Raw genomic sequence first — 14,226 nt, 5'->3', positions numbered from 1 at the left:
GCTTGTCCTCCTTCCTGCCTTCCTCGACCATGGTCATCGGGTCCACCTGATTGCAATGCATTCAATGTGATCATGGGACAAACCTGACATTGAACCACGCCATCGCAAGTCAACACCTAATAATTTAAAACTAATCTCGTTGAGATAGTTGTGACGCCGCCTTTTCCGACCTCAACCTACGTTTACCCCATACACCGTCCCTTGTACACCCACTCACTTTCAAATTGTACATAGTGTTTTTCGAAATGAATCAACCTTCTTTTAAAACACAAAGACTTTTTAAATGATGATATAAACAATATTTTAATATGTGAACATTTTTCTTAAAAGTACAAAACAATTCTAAATGCATGATCGCTTTTTAAATATTACATAATATTTTTTAAAGGCACAAAAAAGGAAAACACGTGAACACTTTTTATGAAAACTGCACGTGTTAATCTGATTTAGTGTAGCAAGTGATCATTCCCTCCGGTAGTTTCTGGCGAAATCTTTTACTCGCGTCCATAGGCGGAGTTTATTTCCTTGTTTCTTTTAAGCCCAGCTCTCCCTTTATTTATTTTTGCCTTGGCTTGTTTATCGTCGCAAATCATGTATATATAAAGGCGACTACTAGGCGCCGGCGCGCCGGCCCAACAGTTGGGCCGGTCGCGCCCCAGCCACCCGATGCAGCGTAGTCCAGCCGTTCGATCTGGCTTCCTCATCCTCTTCTTCCCCGTCCCACGCCTTCCTCTTCTTCGTGAGCAATACTGCGGGCCCCAGGCCGGCGCTGATTACCCCGAGCGACCCCGCGCCTATTACCCAGAGCGCTCCCTACCCCGAGCAAGACGACCGGCCTCGAAGCTCGCCGTCCCCGCCGTGCTCACCCCTAGCCCGTGCTGCCATCCCCCTTGCCTCCCTGCAGATTCAATGGCGACGATGTAGTGGTTCGCATCCAAAAAGACGGTTGTAGCAAAAAATGGCACTGGCTCCAGCAAATCAAAAACACGGTGGTAGCAAAATCATGCAAATTGGACGTTGTTCCAGCAAATCAAAAATGACGGTGGTAGAAAAAATGAAGCTCGCTCCAGCAAACTAAAACACCGGTGGTAGCAAAAATTACAAAATTGGGGGGCTGGTTGAAGCAAACCCAAAAATCGGTGGTAGCAAAAACTTGTGCTGGTTCCAGCAAAAAAATAAACGGTGATAGCAAAAATGCAAAATCAGGCGATGGTTACAGCTTTCCTCGGGAGTGGCTGCAACTTTGAGCGACGCAGGTTCCAGCTCTGTGGAGAGGTGGTTGCAGCTTTCGCCATGGAAGGTCATTGTGGCTGGCCTCGGATAACTCTACCAGCGGCGACACCAGTTGTACCAGGGTGCTACGCCGTTTGTAACATCACGCAAACTGGTTGTAGCACCAAGCGAGTAGCTCTCATGGCTAGAAAGGGTCATAGCAGCGCCCCATGGCCTCGCCACACATGCCGGAGATGTCTTCGCAGCACCGCTCGCCTGCTTCATCCTGTAGCTAGCTCCGCCGCCCCTCCCTTCCGCCGGTTGCAGCTCATGGGTAGCCTTGGCCCGCAGCAGAAAAAGCAACAGCAAACCTTGGCTATGGTGCGGTGTGGGAGGTGGAGGAGAAAAGGAGATAGAGGAAGAAACGGAGACGAGTGGATGAGAGCAACGCTGCCTGTGAAAAGATAAGGATCAGGAGAGAAAAGCGGTGTGTGACCCCACCGCTGTGGAACTCTCGCGTAGGATGTGCAGCGAGCGAGCGATGCGACCGGCCGAACGCTCGGCCGGTCGTCCGTATACAAACATTTCCCATATGTAAATAGGTGTAATTTGGTGTCAGAAAATCAACGTGGGACTATTAGAATACGGACCTTATATCTTTTAGCGTGTGGAGATATAGCCCAGTTGGTCGGGCTCTTATGAGCTCGATTCCCCACCCGAACAGCCTACTTCCAACCTTGAAGCCCACTTACGCGGCCCACATTGCTACTTCTGGCCCAGGTCAACGTCTTTTTCTTCTGTTCGACTCAGCGGCGATTCCTATTTGCCACCCGTGTGTGGCAAACAGCGAAATTATTAATTAAAGAGCACTCTTTGTAAAGATCATTTTTATTTCTTAGGTTGCGACAGATGGCACACTGTATTTGCGATGTTTGTGGCAACTTAAACCGTGCGTCCAAATCTCGAACCGTTTTTACCTTGAATTCCTAGCGTCGAGAACTTCAAAATTAAATACCATTATGATAGGTTTTGACGAACTTTTTTTTATAAAAATACCGGACGAAAAAACCGAACGTGGAGCATGTTTTTTTCCTTTCCGAAAGAGCCATGACTGCCTCTTGCGCAAGGAAAAAACCACGTTTTTTCCCGTTTGTGAGGGCACGGCCGTGCCTCTCGCGGAAGCAAATCCGTGCCTGTCGGGAAAGCAAAACAGTGCCTCTCGGGGAAGGAAAAAAACATTTTTTTTGTTTCCCATATGCACGGTCATGTCTATATCTGGCCATGGGCCGGGCCGGGCCGGGCTTGGACCGGGCCTAAAAAAGCCCACGACAGAAAACTGAGGCCCAGGCCCCTCCAGGCCCTTTCATCGGGCCTACTTTTCAAGCCCAAGCCCGGCCCATCTGGTAAAAAGCCCTGAAAAGCCCTTAGGGCTTAGGGCCGTGGGCCGGGCCTCTTCCTTAAAATGCCAATATGCCAAGCCCAAGCCCGTCCAGGCCCTGCTGATGGGCTCAAAACTCAGGCCCAAGCCCGGCCCACGGGCAAGCCCATCGGGCCTAGGCCCTGGATTTTAGGGCCGGGCCTGGGTGGGCCGACAGGGCCGGGCCTGAGATGGCCAGGACTAGTCATGTCTCTCGCGGAAACAAAACCATGCCTCTTGCCGAAGGAAAAAACGAGAACACATTTTTTTACCATTTTCGAGAGGCATGACCGTGCGTCCCGCGGAAACAAAACGTGTCTCTCGCCGAAGGAAAAAAAGAAAACACATTTTATTACCATTTTCATGATGCACGACCGTGCGTCCCGCGGAAACAAAACGTGTCTCTCGCCGAAGGAAAAACAGAAAACACATTTTATTACCATTTTCATGGCGCACGACCGTGCGTCTCGCAGAAGCAAAACATGCCTCTCGCGAAAGAAAAAAAATATATTTTTTTTCGTTTCCAAGAGGCACGGCCTCCCGTGGAAGCAAATCCAAGGCTTTCGGGGAAGTAAAATCGTGCCTCTCGCGGAAGGAAAAAAAAACACATTTTTTCACATTTTTTTCCAAGCTAAGAAAGACCGGTGGAAAACTAAAAAGCCAAAAAAAACTGAAAAATCATCTAAAAAGCCAAAAACGCGTGTAGAAATAGAAAAAAACCAAAATCGAAATGAGCGCCCTGAGCGTGACATGTAGCGGCGGCTGAGAGCGCGCCCAATGGCGCGCTCAAAGCCCGCCCCAAGTGATAGTTGTGGGGCTCCCGAAGGATTACTCCTTCGTTAGTTACTCCCGGCAAATTGTCATGACTTTGCTGAAGCAAAGATAGTGACCGATGCACACGGGCCGGTCCACTTGGAGGAGAAGCCTGTTTTGGAACCTTCTAGAAGGTTCATAGATTTTTATTTTTCTTGTTTTGTTGTTACTATTTTTCCTGGAATGATTTCATATTTTATTTATTTATTATTTTTCTTGTTCGTTTTTTGGCTTATTTCTTTATTTTTTTCGTTCCCTTTTTTCAAAATTCAAATTTTTGGAATATGTTCAAAAAATATAAAAATGTTAAAAATTTCAAAAAAAAATCCAAATTACAGTAAAAAAATCATGATTTTTAAAAATTATTTCAAAACTATTCACATTTTCATGAAATTTTGTTCATATATTTCAAAATTTGTTCACCTTAAAATGAAGACACAATTCAAAATCTGTTCCGAGTTCAAAATTTGTTCACAAATGTTCAGATTTCTGAAAAATATTATTCACGTTTTCAAAAAGACTAAGCTTTCAAACATTTGTTCACAATTCAAAGAAATTGTTTTCAATACGAAATTTGTTTTGCATTTTCAATAAATATTCATATTTTAAAAAAAATTGTTCACTTAAAAAAACAAAATTCACGAAATATTCACATTTCAGAAAATGTTCATGTTGTCATGTTTGGTTCACTTCTTCAAAAAAAAATTCATGTTTAAATTTTTTATTTAATTTCGATTTTTTTTCATGATTTTCAAACATTGTTCTCATTTATTAAGAAATTTCGCTCTCATGTTTTTCCAAGAAATATTTATTTCTTTTAAAAGACAAGGATCTATCGCTGTAGTTAGAACTCCAACGCTGCATTTTAGTCATCTGCAGTTGTCAGCTCAACTGGTTAGGATTTGATATATCTAGCGGGAGTTTGTTCGACTCCCATGATTGATTTTTTGTGAAATTGATTGACGACTGCTAATCTCTTGCTAATCTCTTTTTAGAGAATCTAATATTGACTACATACGGAGCAAAATGAGTGAATCTACACTCTAAAAAAATTCCCTCTCGCGCGTGTGCACCCGCCGTGCGTCACTCCGTCCACTTCCGCTCGCCAGTAGCCACTTTGGCAGTGTCAGCCACCTCTACCCGTCGCTTGCCACTTCCTCGCCATGGCCTCAAGCCCCTGCTTGGGGACCGTGCCCTCATGACATGCTGGAGAATGGCCGGTGGTGTCCGGCCTCGGCCTTTCCTCAAGCTCAACGTCATCCGGGCATCCGGGGATGGCAATGGATACCCATTATCCGCGTATCCTGCGGGTAAAAACCCTATTAGGACAAGGGTATGGGTCAAAAAAATACCCATGGGTATGAGGTGGCTCGACCCGTACCCAAACCCTGCGGGTGCCATCCGGCACCCCTGGTCACGCAGAGGTCTTGCCAGGGCCACGCTTGGAGGAGGGTGGCGGTCGCCAGGAAGCGCAGTGGAGGCAGCTCCAGTCCTCCAGGACATCCAAGTGGAGGCGCCGCCATGAGAACGACCCCGGGCGCAACAATCCAGGCCCTCTCCTCCGCGCCGGGTGGTGTCGCGCGGAGAATTTGGCAAGCTTCTACCCGCCTATTGAATGTGTTAATTTGTCCTGAGGCAGCTGGAGAGCAGGTGCCTGACATGAAAGGGCGTCTTGGCGTGGCTCGAAAAGAAACGAGCCGTGCCCGATATATTGCTGCTGCCAAGCTTGCGGAGGCACGGTTCCATCGGGAGTTGCTTCGTGGTGAATGTTAAAACTAATCTTGTTATTAGTGCTAGGTTTAGATTATTTCTTGGTTTTTCTTGAGTTAGTTGATGTAGTCACGCATGGAGTTTGTTAGCTAGTCATGTGCATGTGCATGCTGGCCGTTGAGTGGACGATGCGCAAGTAGTGGACGTGTGCGTGTAGTCAGGGATTAGCTAGTGCATTGGTTTTCATCCTTTTTTTTGCTTGTTCGTCTTTGTTTTAGTCTGAGTGAAAAATGTTGTATTTTCATCCTATTTTTTGGTTCTTCGTCTTTGTTTTATTCTGAGTGAAAAATGTTGTATTTCTCTGTACTAACGTGACGAAACTGTAGAGTATCGTTCGTCAGCTCGAATTTTGCTGGCTTAGTATATTTTTACATTAGTGATGTCATACTTTGAGAGTTGTGGATCATCTGAAACTAGTGCTATTACAAGAAAGTTCATTGATTTTAGAAAATGTTCATGACTTCAAAAGAAGATTCTCCAAATTCAAAGAAAATCATGATTTTAAAAATATCCATAAATTTAAAAAATAGTCGCAAATCTTAAAAATGTTCACGGATTTTAAAAATAATTTTACATTTTAGAAAAAAAATCACAAGTATAAAATACTCATGATGTTTTTACAAAAATAAGAAACTTAAAAATTATCATTAATTTTAAAAGTTAAATAAAAGTAGAAAATATAAAATTCTAAACAAAAGCGGGCCAGCATGAAGGTTCAAAACGAAAACGGGGAATGCACCGGCCCAGTCTTAGCCATGGCCCGGTCGCGCTCACCCAAAACAACGTCGGCTCAGGCCTACATCGTGTGCCCGTGGTCGACCCGCATAGCTTTCACGCAGGCCAAAAAAAAAAAATCTACCCTGGATTGCTTCAAAAAGAAAAAACATCTAGCCTGGAATGGTGTCTGAAAAAACGCAGGACCCGACCACACACACACAAAAAAAAATTGCACGTAGCTGGGACCCAGGCTGTTGCTGCCGTGCCCGTGCAGCTGCTACAGCGACAAGAGTCTTCTCCACTTGACAACCTGTGGACCTGTAGCAGCAGCATATTCTATGGAAGATGCAGCTCATGATCAGTGAGTCGTCGCCGCCGCCGTGGTCACCGTCCGTCGCTGTCGTCTTCGCCGTCGTCCTTCCTCGCAAGTTGCGACTTGAATATACACGATTTATTTAATGCTTGTGGTGTTTTTCTCGGAGCCCACGGCGTCCACTCCCTCTGGTCAAGATCAAGACGGATCATTGGTTCTACCGGAGCAGGTTGTCTGCCTCATGTTGAGCAGTGCCAACGCTCACCCGGGAATCGTACACGAGAATGTATCTGTGTATATGTATACAGTAAAATATGTGTCAAATATTATGTGTATGAGTTGTGCTGCAGTTGAACTTGTAATTAGCAAAAGGTTAGGTGTTTTAGTAGACCACATATATTATATAAAGACACCACGAGGTAGCCAAATAGATTAGACATAAGCTGGTAGGCTAGACAAAGACAAGGTTTACGATTTCAAAGTGGCAAATTTTTCGCTCACCCTTGAAATGGACGGAATTTCTGAGATTCCGAAAAATGTTTTGGGCAAATCACCAAAAAAAATCTTTGAATTAGAACAATTTTACATTCAAACATCTAAATAAAATAAACCGTGGCACATAGTGAAACCAAACAGCATATTTGACCTGATAGTTAGTCCGTTGGTTAGCAATCAGCTGGCCGCAGTTCGAATCTCGGCTAGGACTTTTGCAAAAATAAATAAATTTCGGCTACCCAAGTTAAATCATTTCAGATACATGCTAATTCAAACCAAGTGAATTTTTTTTTTGAACAAAAGGCAAAAGTTTCGCCCACCCTCAAAATTGTCGAAATTTTGGCAAATTTCGACGAAATTTAAACCTTGGACAAATATCACAAGAGGGACGGTCCGGACACCCATGGCAGGGATGGCCGGACCGTTCGTGGGGCGGTAGTCGGAGTGCTATCTGATGGCCTTGGCGGGCTTGTTGTCAATTATACCATGTCGATTTAGTAAATGTGGACGAGCGACCATAATCATGCTCCGGGGATGTAGCCATGTTGGTGATGGCCTTGGGGGGCTTGTCGGCAATTGTACCACGTCGATTTAGTAAATGGGGACGAGCGACCGTAATCATGCTCCGGGGATGAGCCATGTTGGTGATGGCCTTGGCGGGCTTGTCAGCAATTGTACTACATTGATTTAGTAAATGGGGATGAGCGACCGTAATCATGCTTCGAGGATATAGTCATGTTGGTGCACCTCATTAATAAATTTTAGTGTCGTGCTCATGTGACTGCTTGTCCTCAATCTTCTTGTGCGATTATTTGTTATCGGCGGATTGACGTGCATGTAGAATTATTTTAACATTTAGGGCTCATTTGGTTGCTGATGAGAGAAAACCCAGGGTAGCAAACCCCCAGGAGAGATTTTTTCTGTGCTCATGGGATCCCCTCTCACAATAGGGAGATATCTCTGGTGCCATTTGGCCGTCATGGGGAATCAAATCAGATAGATTACGTGGAGGAAGGAGATCGTGAGTATGAAGCTCCTCGCTTGCAGGACATCAATGCTCACGGTACGAAGGCATTGGAGGAGGCGAGGGGATCCGCGAGATGAAGGAAGTTTGTGTTCGCATGAGAGAGATGGGGTTTCGTCCCCGATGTCCGTAGCCCTGGATTCTCCCCCCGTGGATATGTCATGGATTGGGCCAAGATATCCCCGTCCGATGCACTTCCAAACTGACTACCGAATAATCCGAGGTCCGATTGGCCGGTGCTTTCTCCCCCTAGGGATAAGGCCGGGATCCCGAGGGGAATCAGGGAACCAAACGCGCCCTTAGGGGCGAGGGGGAGGGGGAGAGTGCTTTCACAGGAAGGAACAAGGTTCGATGTAGTGGATGCACATCATGCATCTGCGCGTTTGATGAGGTATGTTGGCGCATGTCCCAAGAAAAATCATGAAAGTCTAATTTACGGTTTTCTGAAAATCATGAAAAATCATGTAGCGCGTTCGAACTGCACTACGGCATGTTTTATAAAATTTATTCCAAGGCAAAATGAAGTACTTTTTCCAAAAATATAAATGAGGCTAATTAAACCATGTCAATCTTACTAACGCGTCGAATGCAACAAAACAAAACAACAACACACTTTGCACAATGATGACACTTCTGCAAGGCACGGCGATATTACAAACCTTTTCTTCTTTTTTGCGTAGTAAGCCGAAAGCAAATAGACAAGTCGCAAAATGTGTAAAAGAAAAAAAAAAGATGAACCAGACGGGATTGTCCTGTTTCACATGTGTGTTGTTGTTCACATGTACTCCCTCTGATCCATATTAATTGTTACGATTTTGTACAAATTAGTATGGATCAGAGGGAGTATTTGATTCTCTAAAAAATACTAGTCTTCTAAAAATTGGGCGGTTAGCGAATAGTTCTGCATCGTTATCATTTGATATTTTGCATTTGGCGTTTAACTGATGAATCTGAGATGCATTCCATGGAGGGAAACCAAGAGCTAGCATTGTTTTTTTTTTTTTTTGAGGGAAAAGAGTTAGCATTGGTTGAGTGGTTATTACAGAGGCGTGTGTGAATCTGCGGGTAAGCATAGCAATATCAGCTATTCATTTATCTCGTACTACGTGTACACACACCCTCCCAACCTTGCCCGTTGCAATAATTTACTTCGTTCCAACAAACTTAACCGGAGACGCCTCTGCCCGCCCCTTCCGTCCATCGCGGCTCCCCTCTCAGCTGAGCTCAGTCCTCACTCCACGTCCGCGTCTCCTGCTGACTCCTCCTCCTCCCTCCTCCTCGCCCGGTTCCTCGGATCATCAACCTCACCCTCCCATCCATGGCTTCTCCAAGGTACGCACGCGCGGTCGATCCATCAGCGAATCTCCCTCCCGCCTCTCCCCCCGGAACACCAAGTTCAGTCCAGCGCCAAGTTCTTGACTCCTTTCTTGTCTTGTCGCCGCTGCAGTTCATGTCCTTGTCATGTGATTTTCCTCGTGTCTCTGAGATTCCTCAGGAACCAGAGGAGCTGAATGTTTCTGATAATTGTTATTGGGGCTGCGCAGGGCAGTGATTGATTGATTCATTAGGAGGGGGGAAGAAACAGATACAGAGGGGAGGGCGGATGTCGATGGAGATCCAGGAGGAGGACTCCGGCGAGACGGCGCCGGAGATGGAGGCGGCCGGCGTGAGCACGGTGGCCATCGCGGTGAGCGGGAGCAGGAGCAGCAGGCACGCCCTCAAGTGGGCCCTCGACAAGTTCGTGCCCGGCGGGAGGGTCCTCTTCCGGATCCTCCATGTCCGCCCGCCCATCACCATGGTGCCCACTCCAAGTCTGTCTTCTCTCTCATCTCTGCCTACTGTCTGAATTTACTGTTCTTGATGTCTGAACAAGAAAAAAAAAATCAGTTTTAACAGACCACGAACCTTTTGCTACTATGACTGCTAGTTTAAAAAATATAAGTTCAGACTGCCATTTCTATGCCAATGGGATGGGTTAGTTTTGGTTTTGGTTTTGGTTTTGCTAGCTTCATATTTCTCAATAATTGATCTTGACAGTAGCAGCATCTACGAACAAATTTTATGGTTACAGTGTCACAAGGTCATACCTACTACCAGAGCACCAACTGCAGAGTGCAGAGTTTTGTCCTTGGGCGTACTGCATTATCGTTAGGCTGATGAATATGAGCTTTTCTTGTACCAAGTGTGGGCAATTTGTGATTTAAGGGTATACCTGCTGTTCTTTAGTCGTTGCCAATTATTCAGAACACTGACCTGACCTGCTATTCTTCATCCTCTGATGACAGTGGGCAATTACATCCCGGTCTCGCAAGTGCGCGACGATGTGGCATCGGCGTACAGGGAAGAGCTGGAATGGCAAGCGAGGAACATGTTGCTCCCTTACAAGAAGATGTGTGCTCAGAGACAGGTTAACCGGCTTGCGCAACAATTATAAAACTTGGCATGACAGTTGAGATTAATATAACTCACGAATTCTAACACTGATAGTAATATGATTGATGAACAGGTGGAAGCCGAAGCTGTTTTACTTGAATCTGATGATGTGCCGGCTGCTATAAGCGAGGAAATCGACAAATTCAACATTGGCAAGCTGGTCTTGGGCTCTTCGTCCAGAAGCATATTCCGAAGGTACATTCCGATTGCTGACGTTTCAGCATCAACCTGAAATTTTATTTAACCTACTACATAAAAAACGTTTAGGGCGTACCATGAACAAGACAGTCAGAAAAGCTCAAGCATTTGGTAGGATGATCATTGTCTTCTCATTCAATTCCCCAGCTACCAGCCTAACACTGAAGGTTGCACTGCAACTACTCCTACTTGATTGCAAGTTCAATATGGAAACTTGCAGAGAATTTAAGATAACAATTCTTTACCAAAAAAAAAGCCTATTACAGCATAGGATAAGAAATGCCTAGTGCAATCTTAATGATGTGGCTAGCATTGTCGACTCTTTGCAGGAAGCTCAAAGGAAGCAAGACTGCAACCAAAATATCCGAATGCATTCCAAGCTTCTGTACGGCATACGTCGTCTCAAAGGGCAAACTGTCATTTGTGCGCTCAGCTACATCTGATCCCTGCGGAACACCCAAGACCATATCTTCTTCAACCGTTTCTTCTCCTAGCTCCAGAAGCCTTTCCAGTGCACCCTCAGGTAAAACTCAAGTCTGCATTTGGTTTTGGTTTCTGAAACTTTGTTGGTTGCACCTGTCAACTTTACTTTTCAGAACACCTATGAACTGAATACAACAAAAGTTGTTTCTTCGAAAAAGTTAATCAATTGAATTTGGATCAGCAGCTTAACCTCAGTAGAACCACCAAACTTTCAGGAACATGCCTTGAAAAACAGGAGCATAAATGTATTAGTGTTACTAACTATTCTGTCTACTGCAGAGTGTGCTGACAGAAATGGAGCAGCAGCTGTATTGTTCCGCCAGTCTTCTCTGTCATCGCAGCATGATCACGCACTCGCAAACATAAACAGGAGAGCTAGCCCTTCAGGCAGTGGAGGCAGTGAGATCTCCTACCATGCTGACACAACCCTGATGGCAAATTCACACTCGATCGCATCGGGAGCGCAGCTCAGTAGCAGCAGCAGTGGGGATTCAGTTTACAAGAGCTTCCGAAGAGATAGCTCCCCAGACATCCCCGACCTGCAGGCAGCAGTTTCAGAAATTGCAACAAACCTGAAGCATTCTCATGACCAGGTAGGAATTTACTCTTCTTTAAATAAAACAGTATCCCCTTTGTGTCAGCAAAAACAAAAGATAATGGAAGAACTCGTCATATGACGCACACAGCCAAAGTAACATGTGTGTCCAAGTGAATCTGCAATTTATGAACTTTCTTTGCTAAGCAGGATGATCTGAAGCTTCAAATTGAGAGTATGAAGGTCAAACTGCGACATCTTCAGATGCTTCACGAGTGTGCTCATACTGAACCGGTCGACTCCGCTCAAAAAGTAAGGGTTTACTTCCAACTAATCTATAAAGTGTGTAATAATCTGCAAGGTTTTTAACCGTTTCTTGTTGAAACCTTGCTGTTAGTTACACAACAACTTGGGCATCCAGCGCGTCGAGCATGAAATCAAGCTTCGAGAAATTGACCTGACAGAAGAAATGGTGAGGAGATTGCTAAGGCGAATGGAGAGAGAAGAAGAGGAGGTGGCCGAAAGAGAAGGTCAAGCCATACAAAGCTCTTCTGAGCAGAAAGCAACAGAGGGTGATGGTGATCACCAAAATGCTGGAGAGATCAACACAGGACTGAAAAATGCCGGACGATGTTTAACCGAGTACAATAGGTACTCATGGGAGCATATCCAAGCAGCGACTTCGTCGTTTTCAAGTGATCTTGTGATTGGTAAGGGGACATATGGAACAGTCTACAAGGCTAAGTTTCAGCATACTGTTGCAGCAGTGAAAGTTTTGAACTCCCTGGAAGGTTTTGGAACTCAGCAGTTACAGCAGGAGGTACCGTATCTACTTGGAAACACAAATATGTTCTTCACTATCTGCTCATTACACCCAGAGGTTATTTTCGGCATACAAAATTGAGAAATTTTAAGACACTACTGAGTTAATATTAGCCATTAAGTTTGGATGATCCAATGACTCATGCCTACTATATATTAATAGGAGAGAGCCTATAAATGACTATATAGGGCTAAAAATATGAACTTTGCAGGCTGTTGAAATGAGAAAGTATATCATATTGCCATTAAAGCACAATGGTAAATAAATAAAAATATAATTTTAATTAATGCTATTTAGGTTTCTATTTGGCTAGACTACACATCAAAGCTATGGTTCTTATTTTCATTTTGACTTCAAATCTTGACTAAAATATTCATCCTTGACCTTGGACGGTGAGATCAAATATTTATCTTACATCTTAGATGGTAAGCAGAGCATCTTAAGACCGCTGAATAAAATTAACTCCAAACAGAAAGTGTAAATAAAAATTCAAACAGTATTGGCTAATATCAGACACCTATGACTATTTTTGTTTTGAAAAATCAAACGGCACTCAATTCAGTATTTACAAATGGACAGTCGCCAGAACAATTAAAGATTTCGTCAAATGAATTTGGCAAACAAAAGATTTTTTAATTCAAATCAAATAGAATTCCAATTCAGCTGCTAGAAATGGACTGTCACTGCAACATGTATCTGTAATTCTGTATTCTGAACTTTTGTTTTGCAACTCCTAATTTCATCTTACCACATGCAGCTGGAGGTCCTGGGCAAGATCCGGCACCCTCACCTCTTGCTGCTGCTGGGCGCGTGCCCGGAGCGCGGCTGCGTGGTGTACGAGTACATGGAGAACGGCAGCCTGGACGATGCTCTCAACCACCGCCGGAATGGCACGCCACCACTCGCCTGGTACGACCGCGTCCGGGTCGCCTGGGAGGTGGCCACTGCCGTCGCGTTCCTCCACAGTGCTAGGCCGGACCCCATCATCCACCGCGACCTCAAGCCGGCCAACATCCTGCTCGACCGGAACCTCTCCAGCAAGGTCGGCGACGTCGGCCTCTCGACGGCGCTGCTCCACCACTCGGGTGCCGGGGGTGGAGGAGGCCAGCAGCAGTCCACGATGGTGAGGAACACGACGCCCGTGGGCACGTTCTGCTACATCGACCCGGAGTACCAGCGGACGGGCGCCGTGTCGGCCAAGTCAGACGTGTACGCGCTCGGCGTGGTAGTGCTGCAGCTGCTCACGGGGAGGACGTCACCGCTCGGGCTCGCCCACGCCGTGGAGACCGCGCTGGAGGAAGACGGCGGTGACTCCTTCGCTGAGATGCTGGACGCAACCGCCGGGCAGTGGCCGCCGAAGGAGGCGCGGGAGCTGGCCGCACTTGCGCTGCGGTGCGCAGAGATGCGGCGCAGGGACCGGCCCGGGCTGCGTGAGCACATCCTCCCAGCGCTGGAGCGGATCAAGGACGTCGCTGCCAGAGCCGCCAGGGAGACGAAGGCCCTTCTCGTCCGGACAGCATCATCGGCAGCGGCCCCGGGCCACTTCCTCTGCCCAATTCTTCAGGAAATCATGGAGGACCCATGCGTCGCCGCCGACGGGTACACCTACGACCGGAAGGCAATCGAGACATGGGTGAGCATGAAGGACAAGTCACCGATGACCAACCTCCGGCTGCCGAGCAAGAGCCTCATCCCCAACCACTCGCTCCGGTCGGCCATCATGGACTGGAGCTCCAAGAACAGATGATGATGCACACAATGTTAGATAGACCTTGTGCAGAAATAGGCTTGGGAAATATAGCTTTTGTGTTGTGTTGTGTTGGTACACCGAAATGCGCATGTGATTCCTCAAAAGAATATCAAAATGTGAATAAACAAAAAAATGTTCTTATCATTTGTTTTTATTTGCATTAAAATGGAAAACATCCACCAGGGAAACCTACTGTTCTATTAAAAACACATTTGTTTTCCTGGGGTGTACTGTTTTGCAGAC

The 14,226-nt window shown here is 45.9% G+C and overlaps 1 protein-coding gene and 1 long non-coding RNA gene across 2 annotated transcripts; one reads left to right on the top strand and one right to left on the bottom strand.

The window, feature by feature from the left end:
- Positions 1-8,873: 8,873 nt before the first annotated feature.
- LOC109755556 (U-box domain-containing protein 35) lies at positions 8,874-14,127 on the top strand. Its single transcript, XM_020314453.4, has 9 exons — positions 8,874-9,093; positions 9,306-9,572; positions 10,047-10,168; positions 10,268-10,389; positions 10,722-10,915; positions 11,155-11,468; positions 11,621-11,722; positions 11,808-12,230; positions 12,991-14,127. Exons 2-9 carry the CDS (start codon positions 9,365-9,367, stop codon positions 13,978-13,980), a joined length of 2,475 nt encoding a protein of 824 aa, XP_020170042.1. The 5' UTR covers positions 8,874-9,093; positions 9,306-9,364; the 3' UTR covers positions 13,981-14,127.
- Positions 9,249-10,178, bottom strand: LOC141027976 (uncharacterized). Its single transcript, XR_012190041.1, has 3 exons — positions 9,974-10,178; positions 9,849-9,898; positions 9,249-9,625 (listed from the first exon to the last, which is right to left on the bottom strand). It is a non-coding gene; the product is annotated as an uncharacterized lncRNA (long non-coding RNA).
- Positions 14,128-14,226: the final 99 nt, after the last annotated feature.

This window comes from Aegilops tauschii, chromosome 7, assembly GCF_002575655.3.
Source record: "Aegilops tauschii subsp. strangulata cultivar AL8/78 chromosome 7, Aet v6.0, whole genome shotgun sequence".
Lineage (NCBI taxonomy): Eukaryota > Viridiplantae > Streptophyta > Magnoliopsida > Poales > Poaceae > Aegilops > Aegilops tauschii.
Note: the sequence above shows the minus strand (reverse complement) of the source record. Positions and strands in the feature narration are given on the sequence as shown.

Excerpts from the sequence above, each read along its gene's own strand:
- LOC109755556 (XM_020314453.4), top strand. The coding sequence starts at position 9,365 with ATGTCGATGGAGATCCAGGAGGAGGACTCCGGCGAGACGGCGCCGGAG. Across the intron at positions 9,573-10,046 it reads CACCATGGTGCCCACTCCAA|TGGGCAATTACATCCCGGTC; the intron begins GTCTGTCTTCTC and ends CTCTGATGACAG. Across the intron at positions 12,231-12,990 it reads CTCAGCAGTTACAGCAGGAG|CTGGAGGTCCTGGGCAAGAT; the intron begins GTACCGTATCTA and ends TACCACATGCAG.